This window comes from Podarcis vaucheri (genome assembly GCF_965113315.1).
Source record: "Podarcis vaucheri genome assembly, chromosome: 2".
Lineage (NCBI taxonomy): Eukaryota > Metazoa > Chordata > Lepidosauria > Squamata > Lacertidae > Podarcis > Podarcis vaucheri.
The window spans coordinates 132,376,921-132,403,506 of record NC_138760.1 but is presented as its reverse complement, the minus strand read 5'-3'; the positions used below and the strand labels follow the sequence as shown (position 1 = coordinate 132,403,506).

The following is a 26,586-nucleotide window of genomic DNA, read 5'->3' as shown; positions in this document are numbered from 1 at the left end:
GTGCCCCGTGTGACTGCCTTCGGACTTCACGTTGTTTTTCATTATTCAGCACTCACCAACACGTCGTTCATCCACGTAGTGGATCCCTGGTGAGTGCTCCCGTGTGATTTCTTTTGGATTTCATGCTGTTAAACAACGTTCAGCCTCACCTCGCCTGGCAAGGGCTGCAGACGCGTCGTTCATCCACGTAGTGGATCCCTGGTGAGAGCTCCCGTGTGAATGTGATTCTGGACTACGTTACGGACCTATCAGCACTTACTTCCGCCCGGACAGGGCAAAAAGGCGCCTCCCTCATCCTTCTAAGGATCCCTCCGGTAAGTGCTCCCTGCTCTTTTTGCAACTCTTGCAATCATGGGAAAGTCTCTCTCTGCACCACAGAAAAATTTTTATAAAGACCTTAAATTCCTTTTGGCCAGTAACAACCTTGCTGTTCGGAAAGCTGACCTTAAGTCCCTTATAAAAGCCCTGGACACTCACTGCCCCTAGTTCCCCCAGGACGGAAATTGGGAGTTAGACGATTGGAAAAAAATTGGACACTTCTTTCAAAATCATCCTCAGATTGATGTCAAGGTTTTGCATGCCTGGAGTAACGTCTACAAAGCTATGTCGTGCTTAACTCCTTCAAACATTCTTCTGGCTGCTGCCACAACTTCTTCGCCCGCCCTCCCCGCTCCTGCTTTGCCTGCCTCAAACCTACCTCCTAAACCGCCGGACATTTTCCCTTCGGCTCCTCCTGTCACTCCCCTGCATTCTTCAAATTCTGCAGCACCCCCAGCTCTCCCACCTCCTCCGCCCAAGGCATCTGGCACCGCTTCTACTACTCCTCTCCAAGAATCTCTCCGCGCCGCTGCCCCATTGTTGAGTTTTGATTGTACAACTCCTAATCTCTTCCCTGTGATTGCTCCTGCCGTGCCAGGGGGAGGCCCAGCCCGGCACGAACAGTTTGATTTGAGATTCATAAAGGAACTGTATTCCTCTGTCAAGGACAATGGCCTACAATCTCCTTACACCCTGGGCTTGTTTGGCACTATTTTTCAACAAAATTTGATACCAGAGGATGTTAAGCTGTTGGCCCGCACTGTGATGCAGCCTCATCAAATGATTTTGTTTATACAAGCTTGGCACTGGGCCTGCCAACGTCGTGCTGATGGGATTCGGAATAATCTTAATAATGTTGCATTGGCTAATCATCAGGCTGCTTTGGCTGCTGCCGCTGCTGGTGCCGCACCACCGCCACCCCCCGTCATGTTAACCCAAGCTGATGTCCTCGATGGGTTAACGGGAGGAGGCAATTTTCTTACTGTTGCCCAACAGCTAACTCTCGATCCTCAATATTGGGAGGCCACTACGGCTGCTGCTCAGGAGGCTTTAGCTTCTGTCCCTGATGACAAAACTGAGCGCGGTGGCCGATGGGGGAGCGTTAGACAAGGTCCTACAGAGCCCTATGGACAATTTGTCGATCGTTTGTATAACACCCTTAAACGGCAAGTTCAGGACGTAGCAGCCCAGGAAGTGATAGTACGCCAGCTTGCATTTGATAATGCTAATGAGGACTGTAAACAAGTACTACGCCCATTGGTGGCAACTCCCAATATAGCCATTGCAAATATGCTTAAAGCCTGCCAATCGGTAGGGACTGAGATGCATAAAGCTCGCTTGCTAGCCGCAGCTCTATCCTCCACTGTGTCCAAGAATCCTGCAAAGGATAAAACCTGCTTTGGATGTGGAAAAATGGGCCATTTTCGTGCACAGTGCAGATCTAATACAGAGCAATGTCGTCCTAGCAAAAAATGCCCCATTTGCAAAAAGGGTTTCCACTGGGCCAATCAGTGTCGCTCCGCCACGCCTCAGCAGAACCAGCAAAATCAGCCGACGGGAAACCGGCAGTCGGGCCCACCCCGGGCCCAGGCTCAACAATAGGGGATCCAGCGCACTCTCCAGCCATCCCACCTCCGGCCTTGCCTCGCCTCCTTTTAATTCAGGACTTATACCTGCCAGTCCCCTATGTGCCACACCAAGTCAGGGTGTCAGTAGGGACTGGTTTTTCTTCTACAGCACAGTGCCTTGTCTTTCCACTGTCAGAGGTTTTGCAGCAAGGGATTCACCTTGTTCCAGATGTTTTACATGGATTACAACAAAATGACCCCAATGTGACTGTATTCTCTGATCGCCAGGCACGTTTGCAATCAGGTTCTCCTATAGCAAAACTCATATGCGTCCCAAGGCCAACCCAGGACCATGACCCCCTTGTTGCTGCTACCTTCCCAGTCACGGAGAAGCGTCCAAAGATCCAGATGACCCTTGGGGGTCGCACAATCGAAGGGGTCTTGGACACGGGGGCAGACTGTTCTGTGATTGCTATCAAGGATTGGCCCTCCGCCTGGCCACTTGAGCCAGCTTCTTCTGTTATTGGCGTTGGTGGCGCTGCAGCTGCCCGACGCAGCAGGAACCCTATTTTGATTCAAGGCTCACAAGGCTTTGAGATGACTATCTTACCACTGGTTCTGGACATTCCCGTCTCCCTTTGGGGGCGAGATCTGCTTGCCGCAGCGGAAACTACAATTTCTACAAATTTATGCTGAGGGCTGCCCCTGCCATGCCCCGGACTGCGCTTTCTCTCTGCTGGACCACAGACACCCCCGTATGGGTGGATCAGTGGCCCTTGCCTAGACAGAAGCTTGCAGTGGCAGCCCAGTTAATTACGGAACAACTTGAACTGGGGCATATTGAACCTTCCACCAGCCCATGGAATACACCCATCTTTGTCATCAGAAAAAAGGCATCTGGACAATACCGTCTTTTGCACGATTTGCGAAGGGTTAACAACCAATTGCACCCTATGGGAACCTTGCAACCTGGCATCCTAAATCCCAACATGTTGCCACAAGACCATCAGCTTGCAGTCATCGATCTCAAGGACTGTTTCTTCTCTATCCCTTTGGCACCACAAGACAGACAGCGTTTTGCCTTCACCTTGCCGGTCCTGAACAACTCCAAGCCAACACAGCGCTTTCAATGGACGGTTCTCCCACAAGGTATGAAAAATTCTCTGACTTTATGCCAGTATTTTGTGGATAAGGCGCTTCAACCATTCCGTGAGCGCCACCTAGCGGTCATCTGTTGTCATTACATGGATGATATTTTGATTTCATCATCGCACATTCCTGACGCTCTTCTCGAGGACCTAATCTATACTTTGATGCAAGCAGGATTGACAGTGGCTAAAGAAAAAATCCAGCGGACTTTACCCATTACGTACCTGGGACACAAGCTGACAGCATCTGCAGCCATTCCAGTTACACCTCAACTACAGTTTCCTGGTCATCTTAGACTGGTGGATTTACAACAAATCCTTGGACAGCTGAATTGGATAAAGAGTTATTTGGACCTGCCCACCTCCACTTTGTCTCCACTATTTTCTGCCCTTAAAGGACATAAGGATCCAGCAGACAAGATCACAGTCACCTCTGCAATGGAAGAGGCTCTAACCACTGTGAACAACCATCTCCGCAGATGTATGGTGGACAGGATTCCTTCTCTTTCCATGGCACAATTATCACTTGCAGTATTTGCCACCTCGCTCCTTCCAACAGCTATATTGTACACCACAGGCCAAAAGCCTGGGACTGTGTCTATTGTGGAGTGGCTTCACTTGCCTCATACTCCCCCACGGAACGTGTATGCTACTCCCAACAGCGTCATGGACCTTGTTGCTAAGGGCCGACATCGAGCCCTTGCCCTTTCTGGAATGGACTTACAGTCAGTGTACCTGCCTTTCTCCCAGGAAGAATTTCAGCATCTGATGATGACAGCCGTTTCTACCCAAATAGCGTTTGCTGATTTCTTGGGAAATATCATTCACAATCCTCCTAGAGACCCTCGTTTGTCTTTCCTTACAGGGCTACGTTATGTCTTACGAACTGCCTTGTCCCCCTTACCTTTACCCTCCGCCCTTACTGTGTTCACTGATGGTAACAAATCCAGAGGGGTGGTGGTGTGGGAAGAGGAGGGGGGATGGAAAAGTTTGTATACTACTGAGCAGTCCTCAGCACAACGTGCTGAATTGGCAGCTGTAATTTTGGCATTTCAACAGTTTGCTAATATCCCTTTCAATCTCATTGTGGATTCTCAGTATGTATATAATCTTTTGAATGTCTTACCATTGTCTTATATCACTCCTGCTATTACCTGGAAAATGCATCAATGAGAACCATGAAGAACCTATTGCCACCCAAAGAGGGCGATAGTGGACCAACTAAATCAGCATGAACAATCTGGTATGGTTCTGTAGCTTGCCTACTAGACACCTTACGTTTCGCAGCCATTTTCACCTTGTTTGCTGCGCATGCCTTGCACTTCATGTGGTACCTGCAGGGTTTAATAGTCATACCTTCAACCAAGGCAGGCATCTTAGATACTGCCTCAAAATGCAAATGACCAAATTTCCTGTGAAAATCATGAACACATCCTGCATGCAAACTTTTGTTAGAACCTGCAATGCAACAAGTATCATTCTGCACAACATCATCATAATACAAAACAAACAAACGATCAACACATTCAGCATGCAATACATAATCGTCTTTCTTTGTGATGGTGCATTTCTTGTTCTTGAAGGAAACGTCAATGTTGCGTTCATTCAGCTGCATCACACTTAGAAGATTGTGTGTGGCATCTGGAACGTAAAGTACATCATGTATCTCTAAGTCCAAACTGTGAAGAACAACAGTTCCGTAGCCTTGACTGGGGATCGTGTGGTCATCCGCCTGGTGAATCGCACCTTCCTGCGGTGTAAAAGACACGAACAGTCTCTTATCGTTGCACATGTGGTGGGTAGCTGCTGAATCAACAACGAAGAAAGATCTAGATGTCTTCTGGACCTTTGCGACGTTTGGAGTGAAGCGTGAGACCATTGCCTTGTGCTGCGTTGTCCTGGACACCGGACCTTTGCCTTTGCTTTGGCCTTTTCCACGCGATGAGCTTCCGCTGCGCTGCTCTGTCTTGGCCCTGGGATATTTGCATTCCCTCTTCATATGGCCTAGACGTCCACACGAGTAGCATTTCACTGCCTTCAAAGCTTTGGCGCCCTCTGGTGGTTCCACTGCACTCTGGGATGATGTCTGTGAAGACTCCCCCTTACCCATGCAGCTAGCACCCCGGCGATCTGCTTCATTCTGGATCACGGCAGTAACATAGGCTACTGTGAGCTGAGCAGTTGGTTGAACAGCAATCTGAGTGGCAACGGACTCCCAACTTGGACCCAAAGAATGTAGTATCATAAAGGAATACACAGCCTCTGGAAAGGTGAGTCCTCTCTGTTGCAGCTCGTGTCTCAGATTCTGCATCTCCATCAGATGTGTACGCACATCTCCACCTTCAGCAAGAGCCATATCATGCAGCTTGGCATAGTAGTGCATTGAGGAACCAGCTTCTGTCCTCAAGTGCGCCTCTCTTAAAGAGTCCCAAATTTCTCTGGCTGTGGTCTTTCCACGCAACAGACAGAGCTCTTCTGGGGATACTATCAACGTAAGCGTTCCCCGTGCTTTGGAATCCTTAGCAGTCCAATCAGCTGTAATTGGAGCTGGGGGGTTGTCTGTAATAACATTAAACAGACCTTCTTTCCGCAGAACAGCCTCTGCATAAAGTACCCACTCCGTGTAATTTTTCTTATTGAGCTTAGGAATCCCAAAAGCATCAACCAGCTTTGCATTAGCCATTTCCGCTGCTTTAAACGAGCTGCGTCACAGTTGCAGCTTCCAAAAGCACTTGTAAAAAAGTACTTTTGTTTTCCCCAGCCATCCAAGCCTGTGAGCTTGTGCCTCATAGCCTGTATCGCGGCAAGACGGCTTTAAAAGTTCAAAGTCCAGCCATAAAGCCATAAACTAGAAACTGGCAGGCTTCCCGGAGCATGAGCACATACCTTCATCAATCAAACTTGACACGCAGAGCAGATAACGCGATCCGTTCCTCTGTACCTCTGCCGGCATTCTGACTCGGCTGCTGGAGTCTTTAATCCTCAGTTTGATTTACGTCTTTCTGGGCCCATAACCAAAATGTTGATATTGCAGAGTCCTTTGCACAACGGAATGATGAACAGTACGTGCCACATGCTTAATGTTGCTTTATTTTCAGTTCAAAGTGGAGAAATTACAAACATGCATCTTGCCTCTGCGGGAGCAGAGAAGCAACCGTCCTTCTCCTCGGAATAACGAACACCGAGAGAAAACAGTGAAAAACAGGAAACCAGTGTACGTCACATCCAGCTTCCCATTCCCGTGGGAAAACCCAACAGTGCTCTGACTGTGGAATGTAAACATTGTCTTGTGACAAGCATTTCGCTGCACAGTGAAGAGAGCAGAAACCAACAGTTATCTCCTGCTTGGACTACTGCAATGCGCTCTACGTGGGGCTACCTTTGAAGGTGACCTGGAAACGACAACTAATCCAGAATGCGGCAGCTAGACAGGTGACTGGGAGCCAAGACCACATAACAACACCAGTCTTGAAAGACCTACAGTGGCTCCCAGTATGTTTTCGAGCACAATTCAAAATGTTGGTGCTGACCTTTAAACCCTAAACGGCCTCAGCCCAGTAGACCTGAAGGAGCATCTCCACCCCCATCATTTTGCCAGGACAATGAGGTCCAGGTCCGAGGGCCTTCTGGCGATTCTCTCACTGTGAGAAGCGAAGTTACAGGGAACCGGGCAGAGGGCTGTCTCAGTATTGGTGCCCGCTCTGTGGAAAGCCCTCCCATCATAAATCAAAGAAATAAACAACTATCTGACGTTTAGAAGACATCTGAAGGCAGCTCTGTTTAAGGAAGGTTTTAATGATTGATGTTTTCATGTATTTTTAATATTTTGTTGGAAGCCACCCAGAATGGCTGGGTATAATAATAATAATAATAATAATAATAATAATAATAATAATAATAATAATTTTGAACTAATTCTTCAATCGTGCTTCTGGGGAGTCTTCCTGCAAGCAGACCACTGTGTACACAAGGGTTTCACAAACCAGGGTTTCCACTCTTTTTGGAAGACAACTGCTAAAGACATAGGAAAAACAATCATTGGAAAACAAATAAATATTGATACATATTTATGAAGGCAACCCAGCTTAGGGAAGATTTTTATGTTGATGTTTCATCGTGTAAACAAATAATAATAGTCACACATACGTATATACGTATATTATTTAAACTATACAAATAATTGTAATAAATCAGCACGGCCCCTGCGTCTTATTACTGCCTCCCTGTTACCTAGCCCAGTCTTCAGCAGACATGGATTCTGCCTTTCCTGTTCTTCTGGCCTTTTTGAGGAGCCAGGAAGAGTCTCCGTAAGACCCTCAACTTAACTCTGTTGAAATGGATACAATAACCAAAGTAAAGAAGGAAAGAAGAAGTGTGCAGCTGCCCCCCTGCTGTGGAGGGAAACATCCATCCATCATCTCGCACACAAATAGGAAGCCACCCGCCCCCGCCCCCATTTCCACTCTCCGCTGTGGGGAGAGAGGCGACTTGGGGGGGGAGGAGGGGGGCTTTCCCGACGGAGCCCCAAGAGCAGGAGGCCCAAGGCAGCGCCCTCTCTCCCTCTTTCCACCCCGACACAGGCAGGGGCTGCTCTGCGCACGGAGCTCGAGAGGCGCGCGCCTGCGACAAAGAACCGGAGGTGTCTAGAGCAGTGTTTCCCAACCGGTGTTCCGCGGCACACGAGTGTGCCGTGAGACATCGGCTGGTGTGCCGCGAGATACCTGGAGGGAGGCGGGCGAGTCGGGCGGCGAGAGGCGGGGCCGCGGCGGCGAGGAGAGGTCGCGCCTCCTGCTGCTGCCTGGCGCTCCTCCTCGCAGCCGGCAGCGCTGCCTGGGCGCCTCCGCGCGACTCTGCCTCGCTGGGTTTGGTCTCCCAGCAGAGATGGGTCACACGCGCCCCTCCCTCCCTCCCTCAGCCTGCGCGGAGGGAGAGCCAGAGAGAGGCATCGCTCCTGCGCTCCGAGGCGGATTGAGCGCAGCTGAGAGGAGCTGCCGAGGGAAAAAACTTTCACTTTTGTGCGTCCCTCCCGGGTGACGCTGCGCGCTGACGTCACGGGGCGGGGCTTTAATGGTGGTGTGCCGCAAGATTTTTTTCCAGTAAACAGGTGTGCCGTTGCCCAAAAACGTTTGGGAAACACTGGTCTAGACGTCGGAAGTTTCCAGGGGGGGGGGCAAAGCGGAAAGTGGGAGGTTTCCCGAAGGGGAGGAGGGGTGGGGGTTGACTGGTTCCCCTCACCCCCCCTACTCCGCTTTCTATTGCGGGGAAGGAACCCGGAACAGCGAGCAAGGGAGGAGGAGGTCCAGAGAGGCCAGAGAGGTAAAGAGGCTGCGTGGGAAAGGGGGCGATTGAGGGGGAAGAGGGAAAGACGGAGACCCCTCCCGGAAACAGAGCCATAGCTATGGGGGGGGTGGGCTAGCCGGGGGGGTTGCTTTTTTGCACCAGGTGGCGCCTCCTGCAGGGCGCCGTTGAGGATGTCTTTGTGGGGACGCAAAGGTCTCCAGTTGGGTCTTTGACTCGGGGGAAATCCAGCCCAGTGGCCCCCTCTCCCGCCTCCCTGCCCGTCTTGCGAGGCCCCTCCGGATGGAGAGGTTGGCGCGCCCGGGAGAGATGCAGCGGAGAGGGCGAGGGGTGAGCGGTGCCAAGGGGGTTTCTGGGCGCAGGGGAGACTGTGGGGCGGAGGGAGGAGGGCAGAGGAAGATGGGGGGCTGAGGGAGGAATGGCAGCATCCCTGGGGGGGGGATAGGAGGCCAGCCGAGCAGAGAGGGAGGGTGAGAGGGAGACTCTTCCTTTTGGAGAGATGTCTCCATCCTTGGGCGCTGGAGGAGGAATCTCCGGTGGTGGGTCTGCCTTGGCTTCTCCCTTCTGTCCACTCTGCCTGATAAGGGGGGGGGGGTCCACTGATTCCCCCACCCTTTCCTCCCTGGAAGCTCAGTCCTCTCCCCACTGATCCTCGGCTGCATTGCTGTTATTGTTGTTTAGTCGTGTCCAACTCTGTTTGCCAGGAGGTGATGGGACCAGTGGCCATGATCTTCGTTTTTTTGATGTTGAGCTTCAGACCATATTTTGCGCTCTCCTCCTCATTAAACGTTTCTTTAATTCCTCCTCACTTTCTGCCATCAAGGTTGTGGCATCTGCATATCTGAGGTTGTTGATATTTCTTCCAGCAATCTTAATTCCGGTTTGGGATTCATCCAGCCCAGCCTTTCGCATGATGAATTCTGCATACAAGTTAAATAAGCAGGGAGACAATATACAGCCTTGCCGTACTCCTTTCCCAATTGGTTGTTCCATATCCAGTTCTAACTGTAGCTTCCTGTCACACATAGAGATTTCTCAGGAGACAGATGAGGTGAGGATGCTATAGAAAGGTTTTCAGGGTTTATCCGTAAGTATACCCTGAAAGCATTTCTATTCGTTTTTGTAGGCAATGTCAGAGTCAGTTACAAACGGAGATACAGTATAGCAGCATCCAAAGATCCATAATCCGTCCCAGTCTGGGGCATTTCCATGATAGACAATACCTGTGGCTGGAGGCTCTACACCCAGGGCTGTGCATTGCCAGTATTACAGGAAAGGGGTGTGAACTTGCCAAAATTACAGACTGTATGAGAGTGAGAGTTTGTGTGTGGGGTGATAGTTTACAGCAACCGTGTAATTTACTCCATCCATAAATTTTCATGAGCCGATATTGCAGTAGGAATTCCAAAATAACTACGCAAAATCTACAAAGAGACTCACAGGATAATGGAGATTGCGAGTATTCCTGCTCCACAGTCCACATCCTCAGCCTGTGGCCCACAAAAGTTGAGACCATTATACTTTTATTAGCCGTTAACGGGACACCAGCTACTTTGTTATAACTTTCTTCAACAAAATACTTTTACAGTGACGTAAATGGCACTTCCGTTTTACTCATTGTGCACAGGAGAGACTCTGATCTGCAAGTCTGAGATCGGAAGTTTCCGGGGGGGGGGGGCAAAGCGGAAAGTGGGAGGTTTCCCGAAGGGGAGGAGGGGGGTGGGTGGACTGGTTCCCCTCACCCCCCCCCTACTCCGCTTTCTATTGCGGGGAAGGAACCCGGAACAGCGAGCAAGGGAGGCGGAGGTCCAGAGAGGCCAAAGAGGTAAAGAGGCTGCGTGGGAAAGGGGGCGATTTAGGGGGAAGAGGGAAAGACAGAGACCCCTCCCGGAAACAGAGCCATAGCTATGGGGGTGGGCTAGCCGGGGGGGGGGTTGCTTTTTTGCACCAGGTGGCGCCTCCAGCAGGGCGCCGTTGAGGATGTCTTTGTGGGGACGCAAAGGTCTCCAGTTGGGTCTTTGACTCGGGGGAAATGCAGCCTAGTTTCCCCCCTCCCCGCAAAAGAGCTCCTGCGCCTTGATGGAGAGATGGAGTCCACGAAAGGGTTAAAGGAAGTGAACTAGGCCTTGATAAAGGACCCCCCCCTCTCCCTGCCCGTCTTGGGAGGCCCCTCCGGATGGAGAGGTTGGTGCCAAGGGGCTTTCTGGGCGCAGGGGAGACTGTGGGACGGAGGTAGGTGGGCAGAGGAAGATGGGGGGCTGAGGGAGGAAGGGCAGCATCCCTGGGGGATAGGAGGCCAGCCGAGCAGAGAGGGAGGGTGAGAGGGAGACTCTTCCTTTTGGAGAGATGTCTCCATCCTTGGGCGCTGGAGGAGGAATCTCCGGTGGTGGGTCTGCCTTGGCTTCTCCCTTCTGCCCACTCTGCCTGATAAGGGGGGGGGGTCCACTGATTCCCCCACCCTTTCCTCCCTGGAAGCTCAGTCCTCTCCCCACTGATCCTTGGCTGCATTGCTGTTATTGTTGTTTAGTCGTGTCCAACTCTGTTTGCCAGGAGGTGATGGGACCAGTGGCCATGATCTTGGTTTTTTTGATGTTGAGCTTCAGAGTATATTTTGCACTCTCCTCTTTCACCCTCATTAAAAGGTTCTTTAATTCCTCCTCACTTTCTGCCATCAAGGTTGTGTTATTTGCATATCTGAGGTGGTTGATAATTCTTCCGGCAATCTTAATTCCAGTTTGGGATTCATCCAGCCCAGCCTTTTGCATGATGAATTCTGCATATAAGTTAAATAAGCAGGGAGACAATAAACAGCCTTGTACTCCTTTCCCAATTTTGAACCAATCAGTTGTTCCATATCCAGTTCTAACTGTAGCTTCTTGTCCCACATAGAGATTTCTCAGGAGACAGATGAGGTGATCCGGCACTCCCATTTCTTTAAGAACTTCATAGAATCATAGAATCATAGAGCTGGAAGAGACCACAAGGACCATCGAGTCCAACCCCCTGCCAAGCAGGAAACACCATCAGAGCACTCCTGACATATGGTTGTCAAGCCTCTGTTTAAAGACCTCCAAAGAAGGAGACTCCACCGCACTCCTTGGCAGCAAATTCCACAGCTCTTACTGTCAGGAAGTTCTTCCTAATGTTTAGGTGGAATCTTCTTTCTTGTAGTTTGGATCCATTGCTCCGTGTCCGCTTCTCCGGAGCAGCAGAAAACAACCTTTCTCCCTCCTCTATGTGACATCCTTTTATATATTTGAACATGGCTATCATATCACCCCTTAACCTCCTCTTCTCCAGGCTAAACATGCCCAGCTCCCTTAGCCGTTCCTCATAAGACATCGTTTCCAGGCCTTTGACCATTTTGGTTGCCCTCCTCTGGACACGTTCCAGTTTGTCAGTGTCCTTCTTGAATTGTGGTGCCCAGAACTGGACACAGTACTCCAACTTGCCATAGTTGCTGTGGTCGACACAGTCTAAGGCTTTTGCATAGTCAATGAAGTAGAAGTAAATGTCCTTCTGGAGCTCTCTAACTTTCTCCATAATCCAGTGCATGTTTTCAATTTGGTCTCTGGTTCCTCTGCCTCTTCTAAATCCAGCTTGCACTTCTGGGAGTTCTCGGTCCACATACTGCTTGAGCCTTCCTTGTAGAATTTTAAGCATAACCTTGCTAGCGTGTGAAATGAGTGCAATTGTGCGGTAGTTGGAGCATTCTTTGGCATGGCCCTTCTTTGGGATTGGGATGCAGACTGTTCTTTTCCAATCCTCTGGCCACTGCTGAGTTTTCCAAATAGTCAAACCCTTGGTCCACCTTGGAGAGGAGAAGAGAGAAAAAGCTGGAAGGTCCTGAGGGGGAGGAGGGAGGAGAAGGCCTTCTCCAAAGCGGCTCTTTGCTTCTGGAAGCCCCTCCCAGGAAGTAGCCAGATACCTCTTCCTCTCTCTCAGGCTCCCATTCTTAAGTGTTTCCACTGCATGGTTAATCGATGGTGGTGGTGCTGATGATGTATATATACCAATCTAGGAATATGGGAGAAGGATGCTATAGAAAGGCTTTCAGGGTTTATATATAAGTATATCCAGAAGGCATTTCTATTACAGTGGTGCCCCGCAAGACGAAATTAATCTGTTCTGTGGGTGTCTTCATCTTGCAGGGTTTTTCGTCTTGCGGAGCACCGCTATCAAAGGCTTAGCGGATAAGCGGTAATTGACAGATAAGCGGCTTAGCGGCTATTAGCGGATAAGCGGCAATTTGCAGATAAGCGGCTTAGCGGCTTTCAGAAAAGGCAAAATAAATGCAAGACCCCTCCAAAAAATTCGTTTTGCCAGACAACCCCATAGAAAAAATCATCTTGTGAAGCAGAAAAAAAACGGAAAGCCCTTTCGTCTTGCGCGCTTTTCGTTTAGTGGGGCATTCATCTAGCGGAGTACCACTGTACTTTTATTTTTTGTAGGCAATGTCAGAGTGGGTTACAAACTGAGATGCAATCTATCAGCATCCAAAGATCCATAATCCGCCCCAATCTCGGGCATTTCCACGGTAGACAATACCTGTGGCTGGAGGCTCTACACCCAGGGCTGTGCATCTGCAGGCCTGGAATTGCCAGTATTATAGGCAAGGGGTGTGAGATTGCCAAATTTACAGACAGTATGTGAGTGAGCGTTTGTGTTTGGGATGATAGTTAACAGCAACCGTGTAATTAACTCCATCCGTAACTTTTCATTAACCGATATTGCGGTAGGAATTCCAAAATAACTACGCAAAATCTACAAAGAGACTCTCAGGATAATGGAGATTGTGAGTCTTCCTGGTCCACAGTTCACACCCTCAGCCTGCAGCCCACAAATGCTGAGGCCATAATACTTTTATTAGCCCTTAATGGGACACCAGCTACTTTGTTATACTTTCTTCAACACATGAATATTATTGAATACTTTTCCAGTGATTTAAATGGCACTTCCGTTTTACTTATTCCGCACAGGAGAGAATCTGATCTGCAAGTCTGAGCTCAACTTCTTCCTTGAAACAGAAAAATACAGAGACTTTGAGAGGTATGTCCTTCCTCTTGCCTGGGAGACTGTATCTTTGTAGGTCCCGTTTCAGTTTGTGGGAACATGAGAAATGTCCTGCTGGAGTAGGATCAGGGCCCACCTCGTCCATCATCCTCTTCTCACAAGGACCAGGCAAGGAGAACCCCCCCCCAGCAGGGCCAACAGCTGTCTCCCCACTCAGGACTCCCAGCCCCTGGGATTCAGATGAATAATTCCTCCGGGACGGGACTAATAGCTGGGAACTGAAGGACTGCTACTGAAATGGTGGGTGGTTCTGAGAAGGTGGACACAATGGAGCCGCCTCAGGAAGTAAATGGTGCAGGATTAGGGAATGTGTGTAGTTGCTTGGAGTGTATCAGGAAGATGTTACACATCACGGAGGAAGGGGGGAAACAATACAGATATTTAGCTTTTTCAGAGGAGGAAGATGGAGAAAGTGTGTCCCTCCAGATGCTGTTCCAGTAGAACTCCCATCATCCCTGGTCGTTGGCCATCCTTGCTTGGGCTGATGGTGCTTTGAGTCCAACCACATCTGGAGGGCCAGAGGTGTCGCACCTCACCATAGATGTTTCCTCTAGGAGCTCAGACTCACTTGGGAGGTCCGGGTGGGTATAGATACCAAGGGTCACTGAGACACGTTTTCAGGGATTATGATTGATACCTAGACTCCGAATCCAAGGTGCCCACAGTAAATGAAGGTTTTGATGATACCCTCAAAGAGGTCTGGTTTATATTCCAGAAGACGGCCAACCAGAGGATAGATCTGAAGGTTCTGAACTGAGTTACAAACGAGATTCTGAGTTACAATTCAGTCTGAGAAATGGAGGCAGGGGTCCTAAATGTCATGTAACGATGGTTTCCCCCCCTCAGGCTCTCTTCTGGTGGAAGCATCTCTGACTGCACCTCCTCTCTCAAACGTCAGATTCTGTCCTTCAACCCCCTTTTGTTGACATCCATCTGCCTCGAGACACAATGTAGAGTCTCCATGAGGTTGAAGTCAAACAGGGGTGTTAGAAGCACAGACGTAACCCCCGCAGAATACAGGGCAGTGTGTGTGGAGGTCCTGGGCTCCCTACACGACAAGGCCATCTTCTCCAGCAGGGTGGCCCCGTTTAAAAAGGCAAAAATCCGGACAGAGTTGTTGAGCTTTCTAAAAATACAAATTCTCCCCAAAAGAAGCAGCTTTTGAGCTTTCCTGATGTTTCCCACCATAGAAATCTTCGGGATGTAATGGAGTATTGCAGCAGCGGTTTTGCCTTGTGTGGGTGATAAATCCCAGTCTGTACACAGGCTTCTTGCTTAATCTAAGAAGGCTTTATTATGTACAGAAAAACCATCATAAATTACCCCGGAGATCGGGCGGACATTCTCTCCGGCTCAACAGCTAAAAGCGAAAGTAACTCACACGCAAAGAAAGATTCCCGTATGTGAACAAAACCAGGCCTCAGGATGTGAGATGTCACACAGAACTGTTTAACCCTGTAAGTTCTGGTTCTCCTCACAAGAAACGGCAGCCTTGCCAGACGTCTGGGTGGACCTTTTGCCGATCTTGTGAAAATCCTCCTCGATTCCCGGGGGGGAGCAGACCTATGGCAGCCCTACCTTCTCAACCTTCTTGATATGGTCCAAAGGGAAGCAGAGCAATATTTTTGGCCCCAGCTTGGCCCCAGGAGTTACCGGAAGGAGGCGTACAAGGACTTCATCCAACATCTTGCAATGTATTAGGACCGATAGAAGCTCCATATAAAGCACTCAGGAGTCCAGCTGTGTTGCAAGGAGAGCTTTATTCCAGCTGCAGTCCTGCAGCATCATAAAGTACCATAAATCAGCCTTCCTACATACAGGGGAGAAGCCAGTGTGGAGAAGTCAAGCATACCTCTGTATACTAGCTGGCTAGAGACAGGCAGGGCCCCATCTCTTGGGATGCTGACTCGCCACATGAAACTGAGTCAACATTTCCACTTAGCTTAGTGTTAACTCCTTGATACCCACAACACTCCAACACAATCATCTTAAGGACTCCACTCCCGATTCGTGTAGCGTTTACTGCTTAGCCTCTTCTTTTCCTGAAGACATTCACGCAAGGCAGCAGAGGTTTAGGATCAGAGTTTTCCTTCTGCTGCTTGGCCTCCCTTCCCAGGTTGATGAGCCCCTCACTTCCCTCTACGGCACTTGCAGAAACCACCTGCTTGACCATTGGAGACACTATTGGTCTCGTCTGCTCATTGTGCCAGAGCCTGTCATCGCATGCAGTGAAAGTCCCCGACTCATCAAGGGATTGAGACCCATCAATTATCCTCAACTGGTTTAGATGGCCTGTCGAAGCTTTTCTTTGGTTGTGTCTGCTGTTGCATGCTGACAGCGTCTAGGACCCACAGGTGAGAGCTGAGTACAGGTTGGGGATTAATGGTGGACCAATCACCCCAGAAGGAGCCCTATATGTCCCCCACGAGAGGTACTATCCCAGCCCCAACACCCCATGACATAATACTATTAATGTATTTGATATCTCAGGAATAAATTTGTGTCTCCAGCAATAAAACTAACAGCTTCATCCCATGAATGAATCAATGCTAAATATCCAAGGCTGAAGTTTCCATTAAGTGCAGTTATATATTGATGTTTAATATCGAGCTTCTTCAGTGTGACACAGATTCCGCTTTGAAATAGAGGAGGTACGTCCAGGAGTGATGCAAATGGAGAAAGGACAGTGAGAGAGGCCTAGGCAGAGAATTTACACTAGGATAGCCCTGTGTCAGGAAACGGGCATGAGATCTGGTGGCACATCATAATTATAAATACTAATTGGGATGACTGCCAATTGAACTTGATGTGTATCATCTTCCTTTGTTCTCTCCCTTGAAACACCAACAGGATTTTGTCTCCCTGCACTCTGAAGCAGACGATGGAGAAGACAGGCAAGAGTTCTGGGGGGCCATCTGTAAATTCAAAAGGAATAACGAAGAAACCATTTGAATGTATAGAGTGTGGAAAGAGCTTCAATCGAAGTGAAACCCTTACAATACATCATCGAACTCACACAGGGGAGAAACCATTTAAATGTATAGAGTGTGGGAAAACCTTCAGTCGAAGGGGACACTTAAGACGACATCAACGAACTCACACAGGTGAGAAACCATTTGAATGTATAGAGTGTGGAAAGAGCTTCACTCAAAGGGGAAACCTTAGAATACATCAGCGAACTCACACAGGGGAGAAACCATTCAGATGCATGGAGTGTGGAAAGAGCTTCAGTGATAGTGGGAAACTTCGACTACATCATCGAACTCACACAGGGGAGAAACCATTTAAATGTATAGAGTGTGGAAAGAGCTTCTCTAATAGTGGGAAACTTCAACGACATCATCTAACTCACACAGGGGAGAAACCATTCAGATGCATGGAGTGTGGAAAGAGCTTCAGTGATAGTGGGAAACTTCGACGACATACTCTAACTCACTCAGGTGAGAAACCATTTGAATGTATAGAGTGTGGAAAGAGCTTCAGTCAAAGGGGAAACCTTAGAATACATCAGCGAACTCACACAGGGGAGAAACCATTCAGATGCATGGAGTGTGGAAAGAGCTTCAGTGATAGTGGGAAACTTCGACTACACCATCAAACTCACACAGGGGAGAAACCATTTAAATGTATAGAGTGTGGAAAGAGCTTCAGTCAAAGTGGACACTATAGACTACATCAACGAACTCACACAGTGGAGAAAGCATTTAAATGTATAGAGTGTGGAAAGAGCTTCAGTCAAAGTGAGAAACTTCAACAACATCATCAAACTCATACAGGGGAAAAACCATTTGAATGTATAGAGTGTGGAAAGAGCTTCGCTCATAGTGGGAAACTTCGACGACATACTCTAACTCACTCAGGGGAGAAACCATTCAAATGTATAGAGTGTGGAAAGAGCTTCAGTCTAAGTGAAACCCTTAGAAAACATCAGCGAACTCACACAGGGGAAAAACCATTTAAATGTATAGAGTGTGGAAAGAGCTTCAGTCAAAGTGGACAATATAGACAACATCAACGAACTCACACAGGGGAAAAACCATTTAAATGTACAGAGTGTGGAAAGAGCTTCAGTCTAAGTGAAACCCTTAGAAAACATCAGCGAACTCACACAGGGGAAAAACCATTTAATTGTATGCACTGTGGGAAAACCTTCAGTCAAAGGGGACACTTAAGAGAACATCAACGAACTCACACAAGTGAAAAACCATTTGAATGTATAGAGTGTGGAAAGAGCTTCAGTCAAAGTGGACACTGTAAACGACATCAACGAACACACATGGGAAAAACCATTTGAATGTATAGAGTGTGGAATGAGCTTCAGTTGAAGTGAAAACTCTTTGCTATTTGCTGTTTAGTAGCGCTGCAGAGAGCTTGCTGGGGAGACCATGCATTAAAAAGGGACTCAAAAATAACTTAAACAAGGTTTTAATAACAAAAAGAAAAACTCCTTGTACACTAAATACATCAACAACAAACCAGACCCAACCACCGACCCATCCCCCAGGGTAATGAGGGAGCTAATTGCTGCTCATTATATACTATACCCAAATGCTGACACAGCTTGATTAACACACCTTAGCAGCACCTGCTATGTTTCACAGCTGTAAGACTGGGTCTCATTATTTGCCCTGGCTCTGACCCTTAAAGACATACACAACTTGTGAAACAATAATGAACCTTCACATTTTAAAGTGACCATTCAACATTTCTCCTGCCATTCATTATTGTGGAACAAAAACATAAAGCATATTTTGTACATGTCTTTCATGTGTAACCTTTGGAAGAGCTTTAGTAAAAATGTCTGCAATTTGATTGTCACCTGGAACATACTGAAATACAATCATTTCATCAGCAATTAGTTTCTTTACAAACTGTAAACGTAACCTTAAGACCCTAGTGCGCTGCATATTGGTCTCTGAACACAGGATAGCGAGTCCACTCTGGGAATCAAGGTAAACGTTTACTGGTAGTGTTACTTGCATCTGTAGTTCGGCAAATACTTGCAGATACCATTCTATATCACAAGTGGCCTGAATGCATGCACATAATTCATTCTCTGTTGTGGAGAGACAAATAATGGTTTGTGTCTGGGACCTCCATTCAAATGTAAAAACCGTTATAACAAAACACCATACCAGACACACCCCTGCAACTATTTTGTTCCACTGCATGAGATGCATCACAGAAAATTTCAAAACCTTTGTCAATACTTGTAAACTGCAACCTATAATGTTTGGTATGTTTAAGGTACATTAAAGGTAATGGTAAAGGTACCCCTGCCCGAACGGGCCAGTCTTGACAGACTCTGGGGTTTGTGCGCCCATCTCACTCAAGAGGCCGGGGGCCAGCGCTGTCCGGAGACACTTCCGGGTCACGTGGCCAGCGTGACAAAGCTGCATCTGGCGAGCCAGCGCAGCACACGGAACGCCGTTTACCTTCCCGCTGGTAAGCGGTACCTATTTATCTACTTGCACCCGGGGGTGCTTTCGAACTGCTAGGTTGGCAAGCGCTGGGACCGAGCAGCGGGAGCGCACCCCGCCGCGGGGATTCGAACCGCCGACCTTTCGATCGGCAAGCCCTAGGCGCTGAGGCTTTTACCCACAGCGCCACCCGCGTCCCTATTTAAGGTACCGTATTTTTCGCTCTATAACACGCACCTGACCATAACACGCACATTGTTTTTAGAGGAGGAAAACAAGGGAAAAAACATTCTGAATGAAACATTGGATGTATCATTTTTGTGTTTCATTCTGTGGCCACAGACATGTGATCTGATGGTGAATTTGGGCTGACCCAATGCAAAGATCCTGAGGATCCATGTGGATCCATGCTTTGTAACCACGTTTTTGCACCATTGCAGCCCCAGACAACAGTGGGTGCGTGATTTGGGGGGGCAGGCTGTAGCCATGGACATGCTATGTTCTCTGGTGGTGAATTTGGGGGTGACCCAATGCAAAGATCCATGTGGATCCATGCTTTTTAACCACATTTTTGCACCATTGCAGCCCCAGGCAACAGTGGGTGCATGATTTTTGGGGGGCAGGCTGTAGCCATGGACATGCTATGTGCTCTGATGGTGAATTTGGGGTGACCCAGTGCAAAAATCCTTAGGATCCATGTGGATCCATGCTTTTTAACCACATTTTAAGTGGGGAGGGAAGGAAAAACACAGAAGGGCTAAGAATGCAGGAGTGGGGTATAACGGGAGGGAGGAAAGGAAGGCAAAAGTTTCCCCCACGCACCCACCCACCCAAGCCAGCCAGCTCTCTCTCTCTCTCTCTGTCTCTCTCTCCCACCTGCATGTTTTCAGCAGCACCGGAGCACAGAGAGGAAAGAACTGACATTATCAGAAATTGATGAGTTTCAGAAGGAGACAGAACTAACTGTGGTAAAAAAAGTTAAATACCTGGGGGTTAATTTGTCCGGTAAAAATCTGAATTTGTTTAAAGATAACTATGATAAATGTTGGTCTGAAATCAAAAGGGACTTAGAAACTTGGTCAAGATTGAAACTCTCCTTGTTGGGAAGAATTGCAGCTGTGAAAATGAATGTATTGCCAAGGATGTTATTTTTGTTTCAAACCCTACAGATTGTGGACAGAGTGGAATGTTTTGGTAAGTGGCAGAAAGACATTTTGAAGTTTGTTTGGCAGGGCAAAAAGCCCAGGATAAAATTTAAAATTTTAACAGATGCGAAAGAACGAGGGGGATTTGCCCTGCCGGACTTAAGGTTATATTATGAAGCTGCATCTTTCTGCTGGCTGAAAGATTGGTTTCTATTAGAAAACACTGATGTCCTAGATCTGGAAGGGTTTAACAACGCTTTTGGATGGCATGCATATTTGTGGTATGACAAGGTAAAGGTTCATAAGTTATTTAAAAACCATATTGTCAGGAAGGCTTTGTTTATTGTTTGGACTAAATATAAAGACTTGCTAGAAAACAAAACTCTGAGGTGGCTCTCACCAGTAGAGGCAAAGGCCCGAAAAAGACTCAATATGGAGGTTGGCTGGGCAAAATATTGTGAAATTATAGAAAGGGTTGGAGATAATTGGAGACTGCAGAGTTTTGACAAACTAAAAAACAAGGTGCATGATTGGTTACACTATGCCCAGATTCAAGAAGTGTATAAAAAAGACAAAAAAATAGGCTTCCAGGTGGAAAAATTGAAACTAGAGACAGAATTACTTGAACCAAGGACAAAAGTACTTTCAAGAATGTATAACTTGTTGCTTAAATGGAATACTCAAGATGAGTTAGTTAAATCAGCCATGATAAAATGGGCTCAGGACATTGGGTACAACATTATGTTTGAAGACTGGGAAAAGTTATGGACCACCGGTATGAAATTTACGGCATGTAATGCCTTGAAAGAAAACATTATGAAAATGATATACAGGTGGTACATGACCCCAGTCAAGTTGGCAAAAATATACCATTTGACTGATAACAGATGTTGGAAATGTAGGGAGGCTGAAGGAACATTCTTTCACCTATGGTGGACTTGCCCGAGAGTGAAGGCTTTCTGGGAAATGATTTATAATGAGCTAAAAAAGGTATTGAAGTATACCTTTCCCAAGAAACCAGAGGCCTTCCTCCTGGGTATTGTCGACCAGAAGGTGTTAAAGAAGGATAGAACCTTTTTTCTTTATGCAACCACAGCAGCAAGAATCCTTATTGCCAAGCATTGGAAGACACAAGATTTACCCACGTTGGAGGAATGGCATACACAACTGATGGACTACATGGAGCTGGCGGAAATGACCGGCAGAATCCGAGACCGGGGAGAGGAAGCAACAGAAGAGGATTGGAGAAAATTTAAGGACTATTTACAAAAATATTATAAGCTATATGAATGTTGAGAATTTGCTAAGTTTTGGAGAAAATTAGCTTCAGTAAAAATATTTGAAGGAAATTAAGGTAAAAATTTAAGAAAGTATTAAAATTTAGAGTAATTTTGGTAATTATCAGATGGTATTGAAACGATATAATAATAGGTACTCTGAATTGAAATTATGGTTAGTGGAAGATATAAAAAAAACTCATGAAACAAGGTGATAAATTGCTGTTTCTTTTTATTGTAAAGAATGCAGGGTTCGGAGGATGCGGGGAAGTCCGATGGTTTCTTGAAAGTTGGGTTCGAAAAATGTAAAACTTTTTTCTTTGATCTTTTTCTTTCTTCTTTCTGTAAAAAATGCTTTTGACGTATATCTGACTATACATCTGTATCTGGAAAAAAAGCAATAAAAAATATTACAAAAAAAAGAAAGAACGACATTCTGCTCTCTCTCTCTCTCTCTCTCTCTCTCTCTCCCACCTGCATGTTTTCAGCAGCACCGGAGCACAGAGAGGAAGGAGCGGAGCATGGAGAGGAATTAGAGGGACGCTCTGCTTTCCTCTCTTCTTGCCTGGAGGGGAGGGGCTTTCCCTGCTCTTTGTTCCGTTTGAGCAAACACAGTAACGAAACAGAGCGGGTGGGCAGTAAGACCCGGAGGCAGAATGCAGGAAAGCACCCGCTTCCTCTTTTCAAGGCTTCCCTTCTCCCTGAAGCGCGGTTTGATTTTTCCCCGATTTTTTGGCTCCAGGGACCACACATTCGCTCCATAACACGCACAGACATTTCCCCTTCCTGTTTAGGAGAAAAAATCTGCGTGTTATAGAGCGAAAAATACGGTACATTACCACTCTCTTAAGAGCAGAGAAACATTGCGTAGTGGGCTTTTCCACAAATTTTGCCAGAAAGTGAAAAGCATAAGTTATATCTGGTCTTGAGATTCTTTGAGTGAAATTTAGCTTGCCTATAACTGAACAATACAAAGTTTTGTTAGGAAATGGCTTATCTTCACCTGTAAAGGGGAAACCACACACCATAGGCATTTCCTTCCCATTTACATTTTCTAAACATAGCATTTCAACAAGATCATCAATTTTTGCAGTTTGATGAACCAGGAAAGATCCATTTTTGCCCTTCTCAATTTGCATGGATAAGTAATTTTTAGCTATGCCTAATTCCACCACTTGAGCCAGACATCCTGGAGACCCTGAGCCAGACATCCTGTAGAGTGAAGTCTAATGGGCCTTAGAAAGCACTGCAAATAACAAGGCCAATGGAAGTGATGCTATTCCAGCTGAACTATTATTAACAACAACAACAACAACAACAACAACAACAACTTATTATTTATACCCTGCCCATCTGGCTGGGTTTCCCCAGCCACTCTGGGCGGCTTCCAACTGAATATTAAAAACAGTAAAGCATCAAACATTAAAAAGTTCCCTAAAGAGGGCTGCCTTCAGATGACTTTAAAAGTAAAATAGTTGTTTATTGCTTTGACATCTGCTGGGAGGGCGTTCCACAGGGCAGGCGCCACTACCGAGAAGGCTCTCTGCCTGGTTCCCTGTAACTTGGCTTCTTGCAATGAGAGAACCGCCAGAAGGCCCTCGGAGCTGGATCTCAGTGTCCGGACAGAACGATGGGGGTGGAGACGCTCCTTCAGGTATACTGGACCGAGGCCGTTTAGGGCTTTAAAGGTCAGCACCAACACTTTTAATTGTGCTCGGAAACGTGCTGGGAAGCAATGCAGATCTCTCAGAACTGGTGTTATCTGGTCCCGGCGGCCACTCCCAGTCACCAGTCTAGCTGCAGCATTCTGGATTAATTGCAGTTTCCGGGTCACCTTCAAAGGTAGCCCCACGTAGAGCGTGTTGCGGTAGTCCAAGCGGGAGATAACTAGAGCATGCACCACTCTGGCAAGACAGTCCGCGGGCAGGTAGGGTCTTAGCCTGCGTACCAGATGGAGCTGGTAGACAGCTGCCCTGGACACAGAATTGACCTGTGCCTCCATGGACAGCTGTGAGTCCAAAATGACTCCCAGGCTGCGCACCTGGTCCTTCAGGGGCACAGTTACCCCATTCAGGACCAAGGAATCCCCACACCCGCCCGCCCCCTGTCCCCCAAAAACAGTACTTCTGTCTTGTCAGGATTCAACCTCAATCTGTTAGCCGCCATCCATCCTCCAACAGCCTCCAGACACTCACACAGGACCTTCACCGCCTTCACTGGTTCTGATTTAAAGGAGAGGTAATTTAAAAGATGATGCTGTTAAGGTGCTACACTCAATATGCCAGCAAGTTTGGAAAACTCAGCAGTGGCCTGAGAATTGGAGAACACTCTACATCCCAATCCCAAAGAAGGGCAGTGCCAAAGAATGCTCCAACTACCGCACAATTGCTCTCATTTCACACGCGAGCAAGGTTATGATTAAAATTCTACAAGGTAGGGTCAAGCAGTATGTGGACCGAGAACTCCCAGAAGTGCAAGCTGCATTTAGAAGAGGCAGAGGAACCAGAGACCAAATTGCAAACATGCGCTGGATTATGGAGAAAGCTAGAGAGTTCCAGAAAGACATCTACTTCTGCTTCATTGACTATGCAAAAGCCTTTTTTTAAAATTTCTTTTTATTGAATTTCACTTAAATAACCAAAAGAAAAAACAAAACAACAGTTACAGAAAAAAGAAAGGAAAAAAAAGAAAAAATATCCATACATAACACAAAAAGAGGATCAATTTCCGTTACAGTTCCTTGTCTTACTCCTTGAATCTTTATATCTTTAGATATTTAGATCTTTCCTCTACACACGTATTGACCTCCTTCCCTCCCGATTTTGGGCTTCTTGATAAAAATTCTTTCTTTTTTCTGCAGCTAAGAGTTGTTAATGGTTTGCGCATCATAAGATTTATATCAGACCTGCTGTAGTTTTTAAGTTTCTATAGTTTCCTTCAATATATACCATAAATTTATTCCAATCGCTAATAAACTTTGTATTTTTTTAGTTTCTAATTTTTTTGCGTCATTTTTGCTAATTCAACATATTCAAATAATTTTGTTTGCCAATCTCTGACCATTGGGGTATTTGGACTTTTTCAATTTTGTGCAATTAATATTCTAGCCGCTACTGTCGATTATTGGAATACTGTTTTATCTTCTTTTTTAATTTCACCCCCAATTATTCCTACTAGGAAGGCCTCTGGTCTTTTAGGGAAAGTGTATTTAAATATTTTTTTTAAAACTCGTTATTATCAGATCTTATCAGTAAGTCTTCGTAGGTCAATCTTTCTCCTTCCATATCTGCTTTTTTGGTTGTTAAAATGTCAATTGGTGATAACCACCAGGGCGTCTTCCATTCTAAAAGTTTTTTATTTTTCTCCCAAACTTCATATAGTGTCCCTCTAATAATATGACTTGAAAATCCTTTATGTACCTTTTCTTTATTTAGCCACAAGTAGGCGTGCCAACCGAACCTATTGTTGAAACCTTCTAGGTCTAAGAGGTCGGTGTTTTCCAAATTAATCCAATCTTTGATCCAACAAAGGCAGGAGGCCTCGAAGTATAATTTCAAATTTGGCACCGAGAATCCCCCTCTTTCTTTTCGATCTGTGAGTAATTTGAATCTAATTCTCGGTCTTTTCCCTTGCCATATAAATTTCGAAAGAGTTTTCTGCCAATCCTTAAACATTGTGGAACCTCTAATCACAGGGATGTTTTGGAACAAGAATAACATTCTTGGGAGTATGTTCATTTTTATTGCCACCATCCTTCCCGACCACGAAAGTTTCACTCTGTTCCACGTATCTAGATCTTTTTTAATTTCCTTCCATGTTGTCAAGTAATTATCCTGAATTAAATTTATATTTTTTGTAGTTAGCCAAATTCCTAGATATTTTATTATTTTAGCCACCTTGATTCCATTCTGTATCTCTTAATTTTTCTCTTTCATCTTTTCCCAGATTTTTAGTCAGCATTTTTGTCTTTGATTTATTCAATTTAAAACCGGATAGTTTGCCATATTCTTCGAATATTTCCAGAGCCTTACTGATGCTTTTTTGTGGCTCTTCTAGGGATAACATCAAATCGTCTGCATACGCTTTTAGTTTGTGTTCTTTCGTTCCTACTTTGATCCCTCGAATCTCTGGTGTTGCTCTTATTTTGTTCGTAATTACCTCTAATACCATAATGAATAAAAGCAGGGATAGAGGCCAACCTTGTCTTGTTCCTTTTTCAATTTTAAATGAATTTGTTAAATTGTTGTTTATAATCAATTTGGCAGATTTATTCGTATAGATTGCTTTTATTCCTTCCATAAATTCACCCTCTAGCCCTGCTTTCTCCATGCTTTTTAGTAGGAACGGCCATGAGACATTGTTGAATGCCTTCTCCGCATCGATAAAAATCAGCGTCACAGGTACTTCATTCTTACACTCCAAATATTCAATGATATTTATGGTATGCCTTACATTGTCTTTGAGTAACCTATTTGGAAGGAATCCTGCTTGATCCTTATGAATTAGATTTGCTAGACATCTTTTGAGTCTACTTGCCATTACCTCTGCGAAGATTTTGTGATCGTTATTTAATAATGATATGGGCCTATAGTTTTTAATATTAAGTTTGTCCGTATTGGGTTTAGGGATCATCGTGATGAAGCCTCTTTCCATGTTTCTGGTATCCTTCCTCCTCTCAATATATTATTCATAATGTCATATAGCACTGGTGTTAATTGATTTTCTAATACTTTATAATATTTAGCTGACAAGCCATCCGGTCCCGGGGCTTTTCCTAATTTCATCTTTCTTATCGCATCCTGGACCTCTTCTACTTTTATGGGTTTATTTAATTGGGTTCTTTCTTCCTCTGTTATAGTCTTCCCGCTGCAGTCTTCTAAGTATTTTTCTATTCGGATTATTTCTTCCTCTACCTTTTTATACAATTTCTCATAAAATTTGAGGAAATTTTCCTGTATTTCTTTTGGGTCTTCTATCAATTGCTCCTCCATTTTTATCTTATTTATCACATTTTGTTTTTGCCTTCTTCACAATTGCCAAGCTAATAATTTACCTGTTTTGTTAGCTGATTCGAAGTATTTTTGTTTCATTAACTTAATTTTCCATTCAATTTCTTGACTTGTTAGCATTGAATACTGTGTTTGTAATATTTTTGTTATTTGTATATTTTGTTCGTCTTTCGGATTTGCTATTAATTTTTTCTCGCATTCTCTTAACTAACTAAGAATTTCCTTTCTTTTGTTCTCTTACTTTCCTCTTATAGCTATTTTGCTGAATAAAAAAACCTCTTAGGACCGCTTTACTAACATCCCAGACTACATCTATACTTGTTTCTTTAT

At 46.0% G+C, this 26,586-nt stretch overlaps 1 protein-coding gene across 1 annotated transcript; it reads left to right on the top strand.

Annotated features, from left to right (window-relative positions):
* Positions 1-9,384: 9,384 nt before the first annotated feature.
* Positions 9,385-18,089, top strand: LOC309525829 (uncharacterized protein). The gene is made up of 3 exons (XM_082211440.1): positions 9,385-9,419; positions 13,312-13,381; positions 16,256-18,089. The coding sequence occupies exon 3, from the start codon at positions 16,287-16,289 to the stop codon at positions 17,697-17,699; it is 1,413 nt and encodes a 470-aa protein (XP_082067566.1). The 5' UTR covers positions 9,385-9,419; positions 13,312-13,381; positions 16,256-16,286; the 3' UTR covers positions 17,700-18,089.
* The last annotated feature ends 8,497 nt before the right edge of the window (positions 18,090-26,586 follow it).